Source organism: Mauremys reevesii, linkage group 4, assembly GCF_016161935.1.
Source record: "Mauremys reevesii isolate NIE-2019 linkage group 4, ASM1616193v1, whole genome shotgun sequence".
Lineage (NCBI taxonomy): Eukaryota > Metazoa > Chordata > Testudines > Geoemydidae > Mauremys > Mauremys reevesii.
The window spans coordinates 74669390-74686016 of record NC_052626.1 but is presented as its reverse complement, the minus strand read 5'-3'; the positions used below and the strand labels follow the sequence as shown (position 1 = coordinate 74686016).

The 16627-nt window shown below is 48.5% G+C and overlaps 1 protein-coding gene across 1 annotated transcript in view; it reads left to right on the top strand.

Annotated features, from left to right (window-relative positions):
• CD82 (CD82 molecule) overlaps positions 1-16240 on the top strand; it is a 65687-nt gene extending 49447 nt beyond the window's left edge. Inside the window, exons 6-9 of the mRNA XM_039537316.1 lie at positions 7126-7233; positions 11070-11255; positions 13069-13152; positions 13704-16240. Coding sequence (XP_039393250.1) covers positions 7126-7233; positions 11070-11255; positions 13069-13152; positions 13704-13778 — 453 coding nt within the window. The 3' untranslated portion in view covers positions 13779-16240. The remainder of the gene's footprint in view (positions 1-7125; positions 7234-11069; positions 11256-13068; positions 13153-13703) is intronic.
• The last annotated feature ends 387 nt before the right edge of the window (positions 16241-16627 follow it).

The window sequence follows — 16627 nt, the reverse complement described above, 5'->3', positions numbered from 1 at the left end:
GCTGGAACACTCCATTTTTGGGACCCTGTTGATGTAGTCAGTCCTGGTTACCCACTGCTCATGAGCTCTCTCTCCATGTGCTGCCATTTACATTTAGGGAATGAGCTGCATGTGTCGGGGTTTGGCTCATTCGAAGAGCTGAATGAGAATAGCAAGTGAGACAGTCTGCCCCCAGGCTTGTTTTTGGTCCGAGAACAAGAGCAGTGAAGGAAGGTGGTTCCTCTGTAGGACAGTTCTTCAGTGAGCATAAAATGAAGCACCTGAAGTCCACAGCAAAGCTCCCATGGACTCTAATGGTGCAGCATCAGGGCCTAAATCCAGACTTGGGGAAACTCCCTTTCCTCTCCCCCTGTTGAAATGTAGAGAATTTGTGAATTGGGCTCTTAGTGTGTATTTTAGTTCCTTGCCAGGGGAAAGACTAACTCTGTAGTTTCCATCCATGTGTGTAACTGACTGTGGGTGCTTGGACTTGAGCAGTAGCTAGGCAGATATGGTGGGTGGTGCTTATAGAAGTCTTTCCCATGAGGTTTGGGGCAACCATGTTACTCACTAACAGACCTAATGCAACCATCCCAACACCCACCTGGCAAGGCTGTTGGTGGTAGCAGCTCCCAGACACGGTATTCCTCCCGTCTGTGCTGGCTGGGTTTCTGCTATGGAGTATCCTGTCTGTAGTCCTTCTTGGCTGTGTGCACACAGCTCCCTTCCAACTACCCTGCCTCCCATGCTGGGGGTCCCTACAACTCTGCTCTGTTGCTATCCTGTCCCAATCCACTTGCTTCATTTCCCGTCCCCTTCCCCATGACCATGCAGGATTGCTTTTGCATTTCAAACTCTTCCACGCTTTCAGTTTCGGAGTAAGTGGGTTAATAGCTAATCTCTGTATGGGAATCCATTCTGTCCTTGAAGCAGGGCAGAACCCATAGTCTGATGGGTCTCCATCTTTACTACTTATTGAAGCCTCATGGCTTTTATCTATTGAAACTGCTTTTATTGCAGCTCTCTAGGCCAGGGATCACATCTTGTCTTGTGATCTGTGAGCGCCATCTACATTTCTAGAGCTCTAAGGGACTAGGACAAAAGTGCTGATCCCCTCCAATGCACTGCAACATCCAGTCCCAGTCTTAGATTCCTTCCCAAAGGCAGCTCTTCCTCTGACCTCTGGCAAGTCAGTGCAACACTTGGCCTAAAACCTAGATCATGTGGATAGTGATGAATTATAATTGTGCTGCCCCATGTCTGACAGGATATGTTTACACTGTTTTAAAACCCATGTTGTTAAGTCTCAGAGCTCAGGCCTACAGACTTGGGCTCACGATACATTACTAAAAGTAGCAGTGTAGCTGTTTGGGCTCTGAAGCTTGGGGAGTAGGGTGGATTTCAGAGCCAAAACCCAAATTTCTGCTTAGCTGTTTTTAGCATTGCAGCATGAGCCCTGAGAGCCAAAGTTTGTAGACCTGGGCTCTGAGACTTGCTGCCCTGCTCCCACTCAGCTAGCTCGAATTTCCTGCAGTGGGCTGTGGTGAGCAAGAGCAGCTGTATGAGCTGGCTTCCTAATCACCTGTGTTCACACATGGCTTGCTCTGTGCTGCATTGATTGCACTTGGGGGGAGAAGTGGAAACAGTGATTAGCTGGTGTGGGGAGCGGAACAGGCATTTGCATGTGCTGCATCATAGAACAGCCCCAGTTCTGATGCAAACTAGGGGGTGGGAGTAGGGGGAAATTACTGCTTTCTCCTGGATGTGATGGGCTTTGGCTCAGCAAGGCAAGTGTGGTTTCCTTGCCACCCATCCCAATACTCTCCTTTATCGCTCCTTCCTCTCTGAACTGTTCAACACTTCAGCAGTAAAACTGCAGGGTTTTGTCTAAGCTGGAATTTCTTGCAAGCAGCTGATATTGGCAGCAGTGTAGGGGAATTGACCATACAATAAGGGCTTCTGCAGCAAGGTGGTGCCAGTATACCCCCCAGTAGCAGAGCTGCTTGGATACTTTCACCCTTTCTGGGGAGGAAAGGGGGCAGTTGGGCTCCCGAGCTGAGATTCCAAACACTCCCGTGCCATCCATCCAAGGCAATTGAACTCCATGTGGACTGCTACATTGGAGCCTTTTAGAGGATCCCTTAAACTTGAGGTGCGGTCTACTCTGTGGGGTACTTGCACAGATCTTCAGAGCAGCACCCCCAAGTTCTATGGGCCAGAATTTCTCCTGCCCGTCTGACTCACGACAGGCCATGCTTCCAATTGGTATCTGCACTTGTGGTGCTGTGAATGTCACTTTGTATTTACTGCCCCTTCTCCTGAAGGAGTCCAAAGAAAGGACTGTAAAGTATGCTGAGAATTGCACGAGACTGTTTCTTAGCATGTAGGATGCTTTCCACAATGACGTTCTCTTTGATTCAATAAACTTGGCTAGAAATAACTTTCAGCGATGGAAAGTGAGGGGTTGGAGTGGGTGGTGTTTACGAAGAGTATTTCAGATCTGAAGTGCAGAGTACATGACAGATCTGTACCTCCACTTCTCAGTAGAGATGACCATACCCCATCTGGCACAGCTGCTCCGAGGAAAGTATGATTTGTCCAAAAGTAAATACCAAGCATTTTTCATCAGTAGATCTCCATAGCACTTTACGAAGGCGGTAACATCACTATCTCCATTTTTACAGCTTGGGGATACTGAGGCAGAGGGGGTGAAAAGACTTGGCCAAGGTCACCCCACTGTTCAGTGGCTGAGCTGGGAATAAAAGCCAGGTCTCCTGAGGCCCAGTCCAGTGCTTTATCCACTAGGTCACTCTGCCACCGTATGAAACCATTAATTCAGAAGTCACCCAGGTATTTTCTTTCTTTCCCTGCCTTCCCCTCTTCTCCAGGCCTGGTTTTGGCTGGGGAATGTTGTATCTTCCTGTCCCTTCTGTCTACCTTGGTCTAAAGTTCTGGCCCATCACATGATAAAGTCAAGGCCCATTGCCCCAGGGTTGCCCTAGCAACAGATGGGCTAATTGTGAAGACTTGAGTGAGTCTCCCTGATTCTCCAGCAGTATGTAGTGGCAATGAGGCTTCCACACAATGCTGTCCAAGGGAGGTGGGTGGAGTATCATCTCCACTATAGATGTGTCTGTCTCAAAGTGTTCTTAACTTGGGTGAGCTGACAAGTATTGGTTTAACATGGGTTAAAATAGCAGTGACTGTGTGACAACTCAAGTTCAACCCCCAGCTTACCCTGAGTGAAAAGCAGAGTTGGCATCTCTTCACTGCTGTTTTTTAACCTAAGTAAAGAACACACCTTTGTTTTGCAGTGTAGACTCTAGGTATAAGGCTGTCAGCACAACACCCCCTTCTTCCTTACGTTTGACTCTTGTTAATGAAACAGGTGTGGGCTCTTTGCAGCTGAAAGGCACAGGAGACTGGTAGCTCCCAAAACAGTAATATACATTTAACAAACTACATTCTACTCTTCAAGCTGTGTGTTGCTGTTTAATGATAGATCTCAGTACAGTCACCCACTGCCCCTCCATAGCTCATAGAATCCTAAACATTAGTGCTAGAAAGTCCCTTTTAGAGCTCCTCTAGCCTAGTTCAGGTTGCTTCCTATGCCAGTGGTTTTCAAACTGCGGGTTGTGACCTAGTACTGGGTCGCAGAATGTAAGGCACTGGGTCACGGCGGCTCTGGTTAGCACCACCAACCAGGCCATTAAAAGTCCCATTGGTGCTGCCCAGCAAAGGCAGGCTAGTTCCTACCTGTTCTGACACTGCACTGCGCTGTGCCCCAGAAGTGGTCAGCAGCAGGTGGGGGGGGCCATGGGGCTCTGCACACTATCCCCACCCCAATCACTGGCTCTGCACTCCCATTGGCCAAGCTGGAGGGGGCAGTGCCTGCAGGTGAGAGACACGTGGAGCCGCTTGCGCATGCCTCTGCTTCCGGGGCACAGCGTGGTCTGCGGCACCAGGATAGGCGGGAAGCCTGCCTTAGCACCCCTGCTGTGCTGCTGACCAGGAGCCCCTTCTTGCACCCCAAACCCCTCGTCCCCCAGCCCCACCCTAGAACCTGCCATGTCCAGCCCTGAGCCCCTCCAAAATCTAGAGCCTCTTCCTGCACCCCAAGCCCCTCATCCCTGGCCCCACCCCAGAGCCTGCACCTCCAGCTCAGAGCCCCTCTTGCACCACAACTCCCTGCCCCAGCCCAGAGCCCCCCTTCATTCCTGAATCCTCATTCCTGACCCCCCCACACACAGCCCTGAGCCCCTCCCACATCCGAAACCCCTCATCCCCAGCTCCATTGGGTCACGAGCGTCAACAATTTTCTTCAAGTGGGTCGCCAGAAAAAAAAAAGTTGGACAACCACTGTCCTGTGCCATATTCTGTGGGACTTTTGCAACCTAGCTCTAAACGACTTAAGAATAGGAGAGTTGTTATGCCCTATTTGCCAATTGTGTGGTGTATGCAGGGGCTTGTCTCCGGCTAAGTGGCTGTAATGTGTGCCTCAGCTGAAGGATTGGAACTGATTGGGGAATAATCTCTCAGAGGGAGCCCCATCACTTGATATGCATTTAAAACTGGACCTGACAAAAATGTAATATTCCAGAGAGAACGATCTAGCATTGGTCCTAGAGAGATGGACTGGATGACCTCTGGGGCCTCTTCCATCGCTAGGTGCGTGAATAATATAGTGAGTGTAACTGTGCAGGCCAGACTCAGATTTCCTCCCTTAGTGCAGTGATTGGTTTGTGCAGCTTTCCACAGTAATGAGAAAGGGAAGTTGAGAAATTGCATGGCCACTGTTACATGGATGGTAGCATCCTCCTCATGCAGCTAACTTTAAGCTGTTTTCCTACTCTAGCTCTGTATAGCACCAGTGATAAACAGCAATGGGTTTTTTTGGCATCGTGAAGGGGGGTGGGTATTGAAAGTTGTTCAACGTGCTTTTCCAGCTTGCTGCTCTTTCAGTTAGTTGCCCTGGCGACACACAGGGGGCTAGGTGTTAACTCTGGATGCCTGTGTTCATTCTTGGCTTGCTCTGCCAGTTAGACTCGAAAACAGGTTGCCCTAGGTTCACTCTCCAGAACTGTACTTTCTGTGTAATTAACCCCCCCAATTCTTTCTGAAACACACAATAATCCTTGGTTTATAATTATCTGCAGTGCCTCGCAATGCTGGTGTAAGGCTGACAGACCCTGGTCGTCGGCAGGCGGGATCGAACCTGGGGCCTCTGGAGCTTAGTGCGTGAGCCTCTACCGCATGAGCTAAAAACCAAATGCCTGTTAGCTAAAGCTGTGGAGCAGACTCATTTTCTCTCTCTAAGTGGTCTCAGTGCCACTAGATGGGACAGAACTCCACACCCAGGAAATGTGTGGGTTACACTTGTACAAAACCCCCTAGCTTAGAACTAGAGCCACTTGAGACTCTTCTCCCACCCCCAGGCAGCGCATCCTCATGTGATTGGCACAGATTATGCACAGCAATAAAAAGCTAGAGCTGTGCATGAGCAGAGCTTTTCCCTGAGCTCTGGGAAAATCTGGGACTGAAGCACTTGAACTGGGCTGAGTCTTCTTGCTGAGCTGGGCTTGCTTTGACTGAATGTGCAGGCTAGCAGCTGACTTCCTGGGTGGGGTTCAGCGTAGACAAGTAGCTCTCCTTGCCTGCCTCTGCAGAGAGGTGGGGAGAAGGAAGGCAGCCCAAAGGTTCAGTAACCTTTTGAGCTTACTGAAGCAGCAGAGGCCAATCCCATTAGCAGGAACCAGGTCAAATTGCTGTTATTTCCCCTTGACTTGGGGAAGGGGGTGGGAGAAGAAGTTGGTTTGCCAAGAATGAAGGGGAAGAAGGTTAGAAGTCAGCTGAGGGAAGAGGAGAGGTCATGTGACTCCTATCTGTGTGACTGAACCTGGCTGTCCCCACAGAAAGCCAAGCTGCTGATTCCCTAGGAACACAGAGTGCTGCCTGGTGCTGAGAGTCCTGACCAACTCTGGCTTTGAGATGATTTTTTTTCCCCTGAGGCAGCTTGTGCAGCTGCAGCAGTAATACTATTGCTGAAGCTGGCTGGGCCAGGTCACTTTATACCAAAAAGTGGATGGATGGATGACTGATCCAGGCAGGTTACAGTAACCTTGGGTTGGCTTGGAAATGCTCACTCCAGGACCACATCAGTGGGGGTGACAAAATGGGCACCACTGAACTTGATGTGGTGTGTGGTGGTGGGGGGGAGGGGGCGGCATTGCAAATGCTTACGGTGGAAATCAACTCTGCTCCTGACTGTAATGCAATCTCTAGTTTTCCCCATGCTCCTTCTGACCTGATCCTTCCCCTCTCCCCTGGCGGCGGCTGCTGTGTCCAGAGTAGTGACTGAGGAGGACCTGAGACTCTTTTGGGCAGTGGGAGTTGCGGGGGTGGGACTGACCACGAGGAAGGTGTTGCTGAGAGTGACTAGCTTGCTCTGCTGATCAGGCTCTGGGTGGGTATAAATGGCAGTGTGGCGGGGGGGTATGTACTCATGAGGAGGGAGATCTAGAGCAAGGTGTGTTCGGGGTTTACCATTTGCATCCTGAGATGTAGCTGGGCTCTCCAGTTAGTAGGATCTGTCAGTAAATTGTCAGCAAGGGGCCTTGGCTGCTGCCCTCACCCAAGGCTGAGTAGGGAAGCCTTTGCTGGCCCCTGCACAGTGCAGGTGGGGAGGGGAGGCTAGTGCCATACTCGGGTTCTGGTTCCCACAGTGCTGGGTGCAGATATAATGGTCTGTCCAGGTGGGTCTCAAGGAGGAAGCTGGCCAAACTTCCATCTGCACCATCTTTCCAGTCAACTCTGGCTCCTTGAAAAGAGGCGGAGGGAGTCAGCGCACCTCCCTGTGTGTAATCTTGCCCTAATGCCCAGCAGCTCCACTTGAACTTGGTCAGTCACTGTGGATGTCAATGTGATTTGCAAATACCCTGGGCTTTGAGGCTTCGTTAGTAAGTCAGTGTGTTTAGCCTCTGTCTACTGAGGGGGGAACCCACTTGCCTAAGCCTGCAGAGCGAGTTGCACAGCCAAGCTGATAGTCTCCTGTCTTTAACCCTGAAGAAGCAAGTGCAAACTCCAGAGCATGGGCAGCAATCTTTACTGACCTGTGTTTAGTAACTGACCTTGTCTTTCCTTTGCCAGCTGAAAGCAGAAGTGTCCATCGTGGTCCATGACCTCATTCGGGATTATAACCCTGATGATCAAGACAAAAAGAGCATCCAGGATGCATGGGACTATGTGCAGGAACAGGTGAGTCATCGAGTGAGGGATGGTGAGGAGAAAAGACAATGCTGGATGTGGTGGTGGGCTGGCAAACATTGGCACTGGACAAAAGTGAGGTGCTGCTAGTCAGACTGAGAGTAGGGGAGGTGCTGGGTAAACTCGAGCAACCCCTTATCTTGACTGCCTCCCAGCCTGTCTCATGGCCCCCACTATTCCAGTCCTATGCATGCACCCCCTTCAGTGCTGACATGCAGCCCTTATGCCCTCCAGCCTCCTTGCCAGTGAACTCCAGGAATCCCTTCCCTAGCCAGTTGCCCTTTGTGTTGAATCGCTATGTACACGGATTTCAAGGCCAGAAGGGACCATTGTGATCCTCTAGTCTGACCTCCTGTGTAACAAAGGTCACAGAACTTCCCCCAAAGTAATTGCTACAGCAGAGTGATTAGGTAAACATCCAGTCTTGATTTTAAAAAAATGGCCCATGATGGAGAACCAACTATGATCCTGGGTAAATTGTTCCAGTGGTTAATTACTCTCCCTGTTGAACATTTCTTCTAGTCTGGCCCCATGGCTCTCACCTGGCATTGCTCTCACCATGGTAGTCTCCAGCTGCAGCACTTGGCTCGTGCACTAGGAAGCTTACTGGAAAGGACTTCCTTGTTCTCATTCATGTTTGTAGAACTGTGCCTGTTGAGGGGAACCGCACTGGGCCCTGCCATCTGGCCAAGCAGCACAGCCAGCTGTACAGGGTTTGAGCGCCTACTTGCCGAGAGACCACGTTGGCTGCTGTTCTCCGGCAAGGCCCTGCAGCTGCCTGACCCAAAGGGGTAGGGATGGAGAGTGGGTACTGCATAGTAGGTCAGACAAAGGGGATTTGAGCCTTACTCTCCCAGAGGTACTCAACCCCCACTACTTTGCACTCCTTTGCCCCAACACCAAGCTATGCCTTAATACTCCACTGACACCTTTTGCTGGGATTAATATCTTGATAGTGAACTAAACTGAAGGTTTAATGCCAGGCAGCCCAGCTGAATCTGTTGCCCTACTCCCTAGGATGTGGTATCTTATCTGCAGGTGCCAGCATTGCTGGGAACCATCCAGCTGTCCATGGGTTCTGCTCTTGGCATCAAGGTCACTGCCTGAGCAGCTGGTGGGGAAAGCTAATGCCCTGGTTCAAGCATTTGGGCATGTCAGAGTCATGTTTACATAGCTCCAGTACTGTGATTTGCAGGCAAACAGGAGAGTAAGAGCCCTGCCTTTGAGAGCTTGCAATCTAGCCAGGATAAATACAAACCAAGGATCAGGAAGGGATGCAGTAAAAACAAGGGACTCTCTAGTGCCATGGCTCTTGTTTGTTTCAATGTCTGTGCTTTCTGGAAAGAGCATGCTCTGGGAGGTTTGGCTTGGAGAGTGGAGGCATGACCAGACCAAGTCCGGGGGGGTCCAGGCATAGAGGGGAAGGAGATAGGACAAAAAGAAAACAGGGTGAGCTTGAACAGAGCCATGTTGGCAAGAGGGCAGTGAATCCAAATGTGCTGGCTCCCCCAGCAGCTGAAATGGGACAGTGTTGTATAATCAAAGCATAAATGTGGAGGCAGAGCACTCCTGATTCCAGGTGTCTAAATCAGCCTCTTAACATTTGTTTTCATCCTGACTGTTGGGGATTGACACTCCCACGCACCAAAAAGCACTTCACATGGTCTGTGGGGCAGATGATGATGGAGAGTGGCATTGTGTAGGTCTCCATTTGGATGCTAAAGGAAAAATCCAAGCCACAATCTACCATCATAGTCATGCCTCTTTGACAGCCTTACAGAGGACTGTCTGGGCCATGGAGATGGAGTCCCCTGTCCTCCTTAGAATCCATTTCAGCAGCAGGGAAGCTTGCATCCCCAAAGCCTGTCATGTGAGTAAACAGGAGTTAAAGTCTGGGATCCTATTCTGTTAATCAGCACTAGAGATCCTGTGTGAGCTTGGGAGGATGTGTGTCACAGTGGATATTGAGTGTGGAGCATCTCTGGAATATCACATCATTGCACAGCTCGCTCATGCTGTCCAGACTCCAAATCTCCTTGCATTAGAGTTAGCTCCTCCTGGGGACTTTTTTACTGGAATTAAATGTTCCAATATGAGTCTTAAATATCAGATGCTAGCTCTAAATTGGAGTCTTTTTACATTGTTCAAGCACCAGCTCTGGCATTTTCAGGACTCTCCACTTCATTAAATAGTCACCTTGTTTACTAAATAAATCCAATTTAAGCCAGAGGACTTGCTAGTAGGCCAAGAATCTGAATCCCTCCCTGGCTTCCACCTGGTGAGCTTCTGGTACCTTTGTTACTCAGATGTTATGGTGGAAGCACTTGGCAAGTGAATGATGTGTGTTGTGTATAAGACAGCCAGCTAGACCATAAATTCTCATTTACGCGGCCTTGGATAGACCTCATGGGGGGAATATGTTCCCAGTGAAGCCATCAGCTTTCCATATGAAAATGGAGGAAGATAATTGTCTGGCCCCTGGGATCTTTTTGCAAATGAGACAAAATTTCTCCCAGCCCTCTCTCTTCTTGATCACCCCTTTAGCGCACACATTCTGTTTTGAAACAGCTGACTCAAGCTGTTCCCAAGCATCTGAAGAAGTGGTTTTTTACCCATGAAAGCTTATGCCCAAATAAATCCCTTAGTCTTTAAGGTACCACAGGACTCCTGGTTGTTTTTTCAAGCTATAACTGATGACTAGGGGTGGGTCCAAAGTTTTGGGTAGACATGGTAGCGGGTGGGCTCCATCTTGTGGTGGGCAGCTGTTACTGTAGCACTTAAATTTCAGGGGCTGAAGATCTGGGCAGAAGAGGATGAACCTTGCATTGATTAACAGAACTTTTTTTTTCAGTTAACCTTTAAGGTTGTTACTTTGCATGTTCTCCAAAATGTTCTGGTTTCTTACACCCAAGGCATCTAATATTATGGAAATTGCACACTTAAGGAGAAGATCAAGTAAATATTCAGTCTGTACAATCTCAAGTAAAAACATGTAAAAATACTATTTAACTGTGTCCCCTACGTGGTCTACAGATTTGATTCTGGGCAGGGATTACCTTGCCAACATAAAGGCCACAAAGTCTCTCTCTCAAACTCACCATGCATGCCCTCTGCCATCCTCCCATTCTCACCCATTATTAGCTAGAAACCTTGCCATCTTGCCCTGCCGCGTTTTGTGGTAGCACCCTTGCATTCAGCACCTGGCTTTATTATGAACTGGGGATAAGAGGAGGTCTGTCTGTGAAGGATAGCCTCTCCTTTTGGAAACTAGTAAAGACCTACGTTAGACACAATCTTGTGTGACTCTACACCAGTACTAGAGGGTTGGGTGGGGGGGAGGGGAGGAAATGAGTGAGCCAGAACACACTTCAGATACTATCACTCATAAAGTGACAGTACCAGAATGCCTTACTACGAGTGTGTAGCAGCATGACTTGAGCCCTGCTCTACAAGTTGTATGGTTTATGGACCCCTAAATGTCTGCCTGTGCCTTCTTCCTGGAGGTGAGGCTCATGAAGGCTAACATGCTCCAGCACACTAGCTGCTCTGCATGCTAGTTCTTGTAGTCTGTCTCTTGCACCTCTGGATGGGAGGCTGCAGTTTTCTCTCTTTAAGCACATTAGGTGTGGCCCTCTAACTCATGGCTAGCTGCCAAAATGTTTGGGGGAGAAATCAAAATCCAGCCCTTGCACTTCTCATTTTGTTGCCTACCTGCAGTAGATATTGCATGGAGAAGGCCTGTCCCTACCTGCTGTCAGCCCCTTCCTCTCTCTTACTAGCCACAATATCTGAAAGAGAATAAATGGGAATGCTTTCTTTGCTCTTAGCTCACTTGCTGTGGCTGGACTGGGCCACAGAACTGGACGGAAAATGAGATCCTCCTGAACAAAAGCCTGACTTCCTACCCCTGCTCCTGCTACAATGGCTCAGCTGATATCCAGTCTAAGAGTGGCTTCTGTGACATCGCTACTAATAAGACTGTGTCAGTTGCCGACTGGCCTGTTTATACAAAGGTGAGTACTTGAGCCTCCTGGGACCTGCATGGGAAGTGTCCATTGTGTGATTCCCTGGCAGTATTCTAAGAAGCTAGAGACAGAAAACTGTTATTGAGGTCATCTTGTCCTTAGACTCCAGGAGACACTGCAGAGCCCTTCTAGGATACATTTTCAAGGGCGTGGCCCTGTTCCCTCTGAAATGTCCTAAGCAATGGGGCTTCCACCCCTTCTCTGCTGATGCTGTTCTACAGCCTGATAAATCTCACTGTCAGGAAAGTCCATGTCATTCCATGGTTCAGAAGGAGAAACAGGAGCCGTTCCCTTTCCCGAAGGACATAAGAATGGTCTTACCCTGTATGGGCAGTGGTCCATCTAGTCCAGTATCTGGTCTCCAAAAGTGGCCAGTAGCAGAACTTCAGGGGGAGTGTAGAGAACAGGACAATTGAAGTGATCTATCCCATTTTCCCCTCCCACCTTCTAGCAGTCAGAGGTTTAGGGTTGCCTCGAGCATGGGGATTACATCCCTGACCATGTTGGCTAATAGTCATTGATGGACCTATCCCCCAGGCACTTATCTAGTCCTTTTTTGAACCCTGTCATACTTTTGCCCATTGCAGCATCCCATGGCATTGACTTCCAGAGGTTAATTGTGCTTAGTGTAGGGAAAACTATTTTCTCTTGTTTGCATTAAACCTGCTGCCTATTAATTTCATTGGATGACCCCTGGCACTTGTGTTATGTGAAGGGGTAAATAACACTTCGTTTTTCACTTTCTCCACACCATTCATGATTTTATAGACCTATATCCTATTTCCCCCTCTCCCCGCCCCAGTCATCTTTTCTAAGCTGAACGGACCCACTCTCATGTCTCCTTATATAGAAGCTGTTCCACACCCCTAATAATTTTTTGTTGCCATTCTCTGTACTTTTGCCAGTTGTATCTGTTTTGAAATGAAGTAACCAGAACTGGACACAGTATTCAAGGCATGGGTATACCTTGGATTTATATAATGGCATCAATATTTTCTGTCTTATCTTCGATTACTTTCCTAATAGTTTGTAACATTCTGTTTAGCCTTTTTGACCACTGATGTGCATTGAGCTGAGGTTTTCAGGCAACTATTCATGGTTCTTTTAAGATCTTTGAGTGGTAACAGCTAATTTAGAACCCATCACTGTGTGTAGCTGGGATTATTTTTTCCAATGTGCATTATTTTGCACTTACCAGTGTTGAATTTCATATGTCAATTTGTTTCCCAGTCACCCAATTTCACGAGATTCCCCCTGTAACTCTTCCCACTCAGCTATGGACTTACAAAATTATTCGAGATAGTTATCATCTGCAAACTATGCCACTTCACTGTTCACTCCCCTTTTCCATCCCATTGAATTAATATGTTGAACTGCACAGGTCCCAGTACAGATCTTTGGGGGACCCTGCTGTTTCTTTCTCTCTCTCTCTCTCCATTATGAAAACTGATAATTTATTCCTACTGTTTGTTTCCTATCTTTTAACCAGTTTCTGATCTATGAGATGACCTTGTCTCCTGTCCCAAAACTTAGTTTTCCTTAAGAACCTATGAGGGACCTTATTATCAAAAGCTTTCTGAAAATCCAAGTACACTGTATCAGCTGCATCACCCTTATGCACATATTTGTTGACACTCTGGTAGCTTGGTGAGGCATGACTTCCCTTTTACAAAAGTTTTGTTGACTTCCCCCACTCCCAACAAATCATGTTTATCTGTATCTAATAATTCTGTTGCACCCTTCAGATGTTTGTAGACTCTTACCCTACTTCTCCTTCCCCCTGTAATTGTTTCCCTCCTAGGGCTGCATGAGTAATGTGCAGAACTGGTTACAGGACAACCTTGGCATCATCCTTGGAGTCTGCACAGGTGTTGCTGTCATTGAGGTGAGTCTCCACTACCCGCTGCACACACTAACCTAAACATTGGGTCACTTTTTCAGGCTCTGGAGACCTGGCCAGGGTGGGACCACAGCTCTGATGCTCATTGGAATGGGTTCAAAGCTCCAACAGCCAATGAGAGTACCCTTCAAACTGAGACTGTTCAATATCTGTAGGTTACTGATTGGAAGGTGAATCTAACCAAGTACTAGCTGCTGTTCTGGGAGTCTCTCTTGCCCAGGGTCTTGCTAGCGTAGCTGGGAATCCATCGTGTCTATAACTAAGAAGAATGTGGGTAACTAGTCTCAGTTAGTGAAATCCTAGTGATACCCATATAAAAGGCTAAACCAGAGTAGCAAAGATTTTTAAACACCTCTTTGTGCAGCAGTGTCCTCATGCTGGCTGTTAACAGCCCATTGTGGCAGCAGGACTAGCTATCTGCCTGTCTTGCACTCGGATCACCCCAGTTAGCACAAAATGCTTGCTTGCTTTTCCCGCTCAGCCTGCCTGTTTTCTGACACACTCTCTCTCCTTTTTCCCCAATACCTGTTTTCCAGCTGTTGGGGATGGTGCTGGCCATTTCACTCTGCAAGAACATACACAAAGAAGAATACAGCAAAGTACCCAAGTAATGAGTCTTCTGATCCTGGAGCTACCCCACCACAGAGGCGCAAACAGAACATTCCTCCTGCCCTCAACCCCCTCTGACTGTCCCATCACACTGACCATTACTCCAGTGAGATCCCATTTCTCTCAACACCGAGGAACTGTAGTGGCATAATACAATATGAATCTTCTGGTGATCAGGGCCCTGGGCAGCCCCTCTCCTGTCTCTGGATAGTTCCTACTCTGTGAAGCGGGCCACTTATCTATCTTGCATCATATGATATGATCAACCTGGGAGGGCACGAAGTTTTCACTGCTAACTCTGTGTTTAACAGGCTCCTTCCCATCTTTATTCCCTTCCAGTCCATCAGGCCTACAATAGAATAATCCTCCTCCCCACACCTCCTCTCTTCACCACGTGAGCTGGGAATCCAATGAACCAGCATGAAGACTGAGGGCTTGGCCTACTGGTGATGGGTCACCCTTTGGAGTACATTGTGGGTGAAAGAATGCTTCCCTTCCAATTAGCCTCACATTGTCTTCTCCCTGCCCTTACCCCCATCCAACTCAGACTAAATCTAGAACATTCTATGCTCAGACACCCCTGGATCCCCAAAATCGTTCCTCCCATTTCTGGAGTAAACCAAACGCTGCCTTCCACGTAGCTCCCTTCCCCTTCTCGTTAGATTAGAAGCCTCCTGGAAGGAGCCAAGCCGACTTGTTCCAGGTGTGGCCCATCCAGCAGCTTGTGATGTCATTGCTAAGCTGCTCTTGGAACAGAGGTAGATGGGTTTTGGGCTTCGCTAATCTCAGAGCCCCTTCTTCCATCCCTAGTCCTCCCTTTCACTGGCTCTCGTTGGCTCAGTGGCACTTTAGAGACGGTTGAATAGCACAGGTGTCTGTGGACTCAGCCCAGGCAGGCTCTGCTGGGCATGTTCTTGGGTTGCCAACTTTTATAGCAGAGATGACTAATTATTTTTCCAGTATGCAATCTACGATTGTTAATTCTTTTTAATTACGATGTTAAGACAAAGGCATCTGTATCTCGATTGCTGGCCAGGCGGGACGGCTGCCACTGGAGTCCTGGTCATGGGTATAGGGAAGAGTTTGTCCTTGTTTGGATTGCTGACTAATGGCCATGGGACCTGGAATCACTCTCACTGGTATCTGGATCATGGGCTTTAAGGGGAGTCGCTACAGTGATATCTCAATAGCTGGCTCCACACAACAGCAGATGGTTGGATTGCAGGCTCCATTCTGGGTGAGGAAATGGGGAGGCTTGGTGCCTGGACGTCTGGTTGTGTGTGCAGTGATGCTGCTGCTGCTAACTGAGACCTGGGGAAAAAGGGGAGTTACTGCTTACAATATTCAGAGTACTAGCTTCCATTTACCCTCCTCTTCAGGCCCCACCTCAAAGCCCCTGAAATGGCCAGCTTGTGACTGCAGCTCTGTCTTGCCTACTGCCCTCTTGGAAACTCAAATGAGGTTGGGGTGTTCATGCTCCTGGTGCATGTGCTGCTCAATTTTGGGGATCATAAAGGGATAAGTGACACCTGCCAACATGTCTGAGGTTGGTATCTCTGTAACGAAGGGAAAGGGATCTGGCTGTTGTGCTGACTGGCCAGCAGCAAGGGGCAGCTCTAAAGAATTCCCTCCACCCACCTCCCAAAAGGAGCTGGCCTGGGGTCCCCAGTCTCTCACACTGGCATAGGAGGCTTGGGGAGGGATGGTCCTGCAGTGGTGGATGGAAGTAATTGCTCTTGCAGGGGAAGGTGGGGGCTACTTTACTTGGCCTGTGAAGGTATTTCTAGCTATGGAATGTGATCGTGGTCTAGGGTACAGGTGCCTGGTGGGTGAGTCTGCCTTCAATAGTGATGTGTGCCATGTATCAGGGTAGCATGAAGCCCTGTGCACTGACTCTCCAGGCATAGTCTCCAATTCCAACTAAAGGAGTAGGCTGGCTAGCTGCTGCTCCTTTGACAGAGAGTAAAGAAGTGCAAAAGCCTCCAGGGGAGTGGTAGTCTCAGCAGTGGGCCAAGGACTGAATGATCCATGGAAACTGCACTTCCCTTTCACCCCAGATGCTGTCCCTCCAGGGAAAGGTGACTCTATGTAGGCAGCAAGCGCTGAGGAAGGTTGCTATCGCATTCCTAAGGTGATTATTTCCTGAACCCCCTCCTCTTTGTACAGATCCCTCCAGCCTGATGCTTACAGGGGCAGCACCTTTTTATTGCTCTGAAGTGAAGCTAGCATTTCCCTCCATCTCTTGTAGTAACTAGAGGTTTGTCCCCAAAGGTGGTTTATTTGTTGGCATCCGAACTGGCAAACAAGAGCCATATGCTGAGCAGAAAGGAAGTGGAGCCCCTGCTGAGCTTTTCTTTGTCTTTTTAGGAACCTCTTCCTACTGGAAGAAACGCATGTACAGATCTAAAACATAGAGAGTATTTCTGCAATAAAGAGATTTGCTTAAAAAACACCACAACCCAACCCTTGTGCACTGCGATATTTGCTCTGTCCTTTCTCCTTTGTATAAGAATCTTCTTGTGATGGTCACACCGCCAGGGGGCTTGGGGATGTGGTAAGAAGCACCTGGCATTGACCTCTTAATAGGGCAACAGAGGCTGCCAGAGAGGCCTGCCTGTGAGAAATTACTGGTGTGGTATTGTGGAAACATCGCCTCCCACTGTTTGGAACTTTGGGTGAGGGGTGCTTTGTGTTCACTAGAAATTTTGTTTTGTGGGTTGTTGTTTTTTTTTTAATTCATGCCATTACAGTTGTAGGCAGGAGACAGGTCTTGTTTTCAAGGCAATTAGTGTATTCAGGGCTAAATAAACTGTGGGGCTGGAGGTACTTGAATAAGTGCCACTTAGTTTAG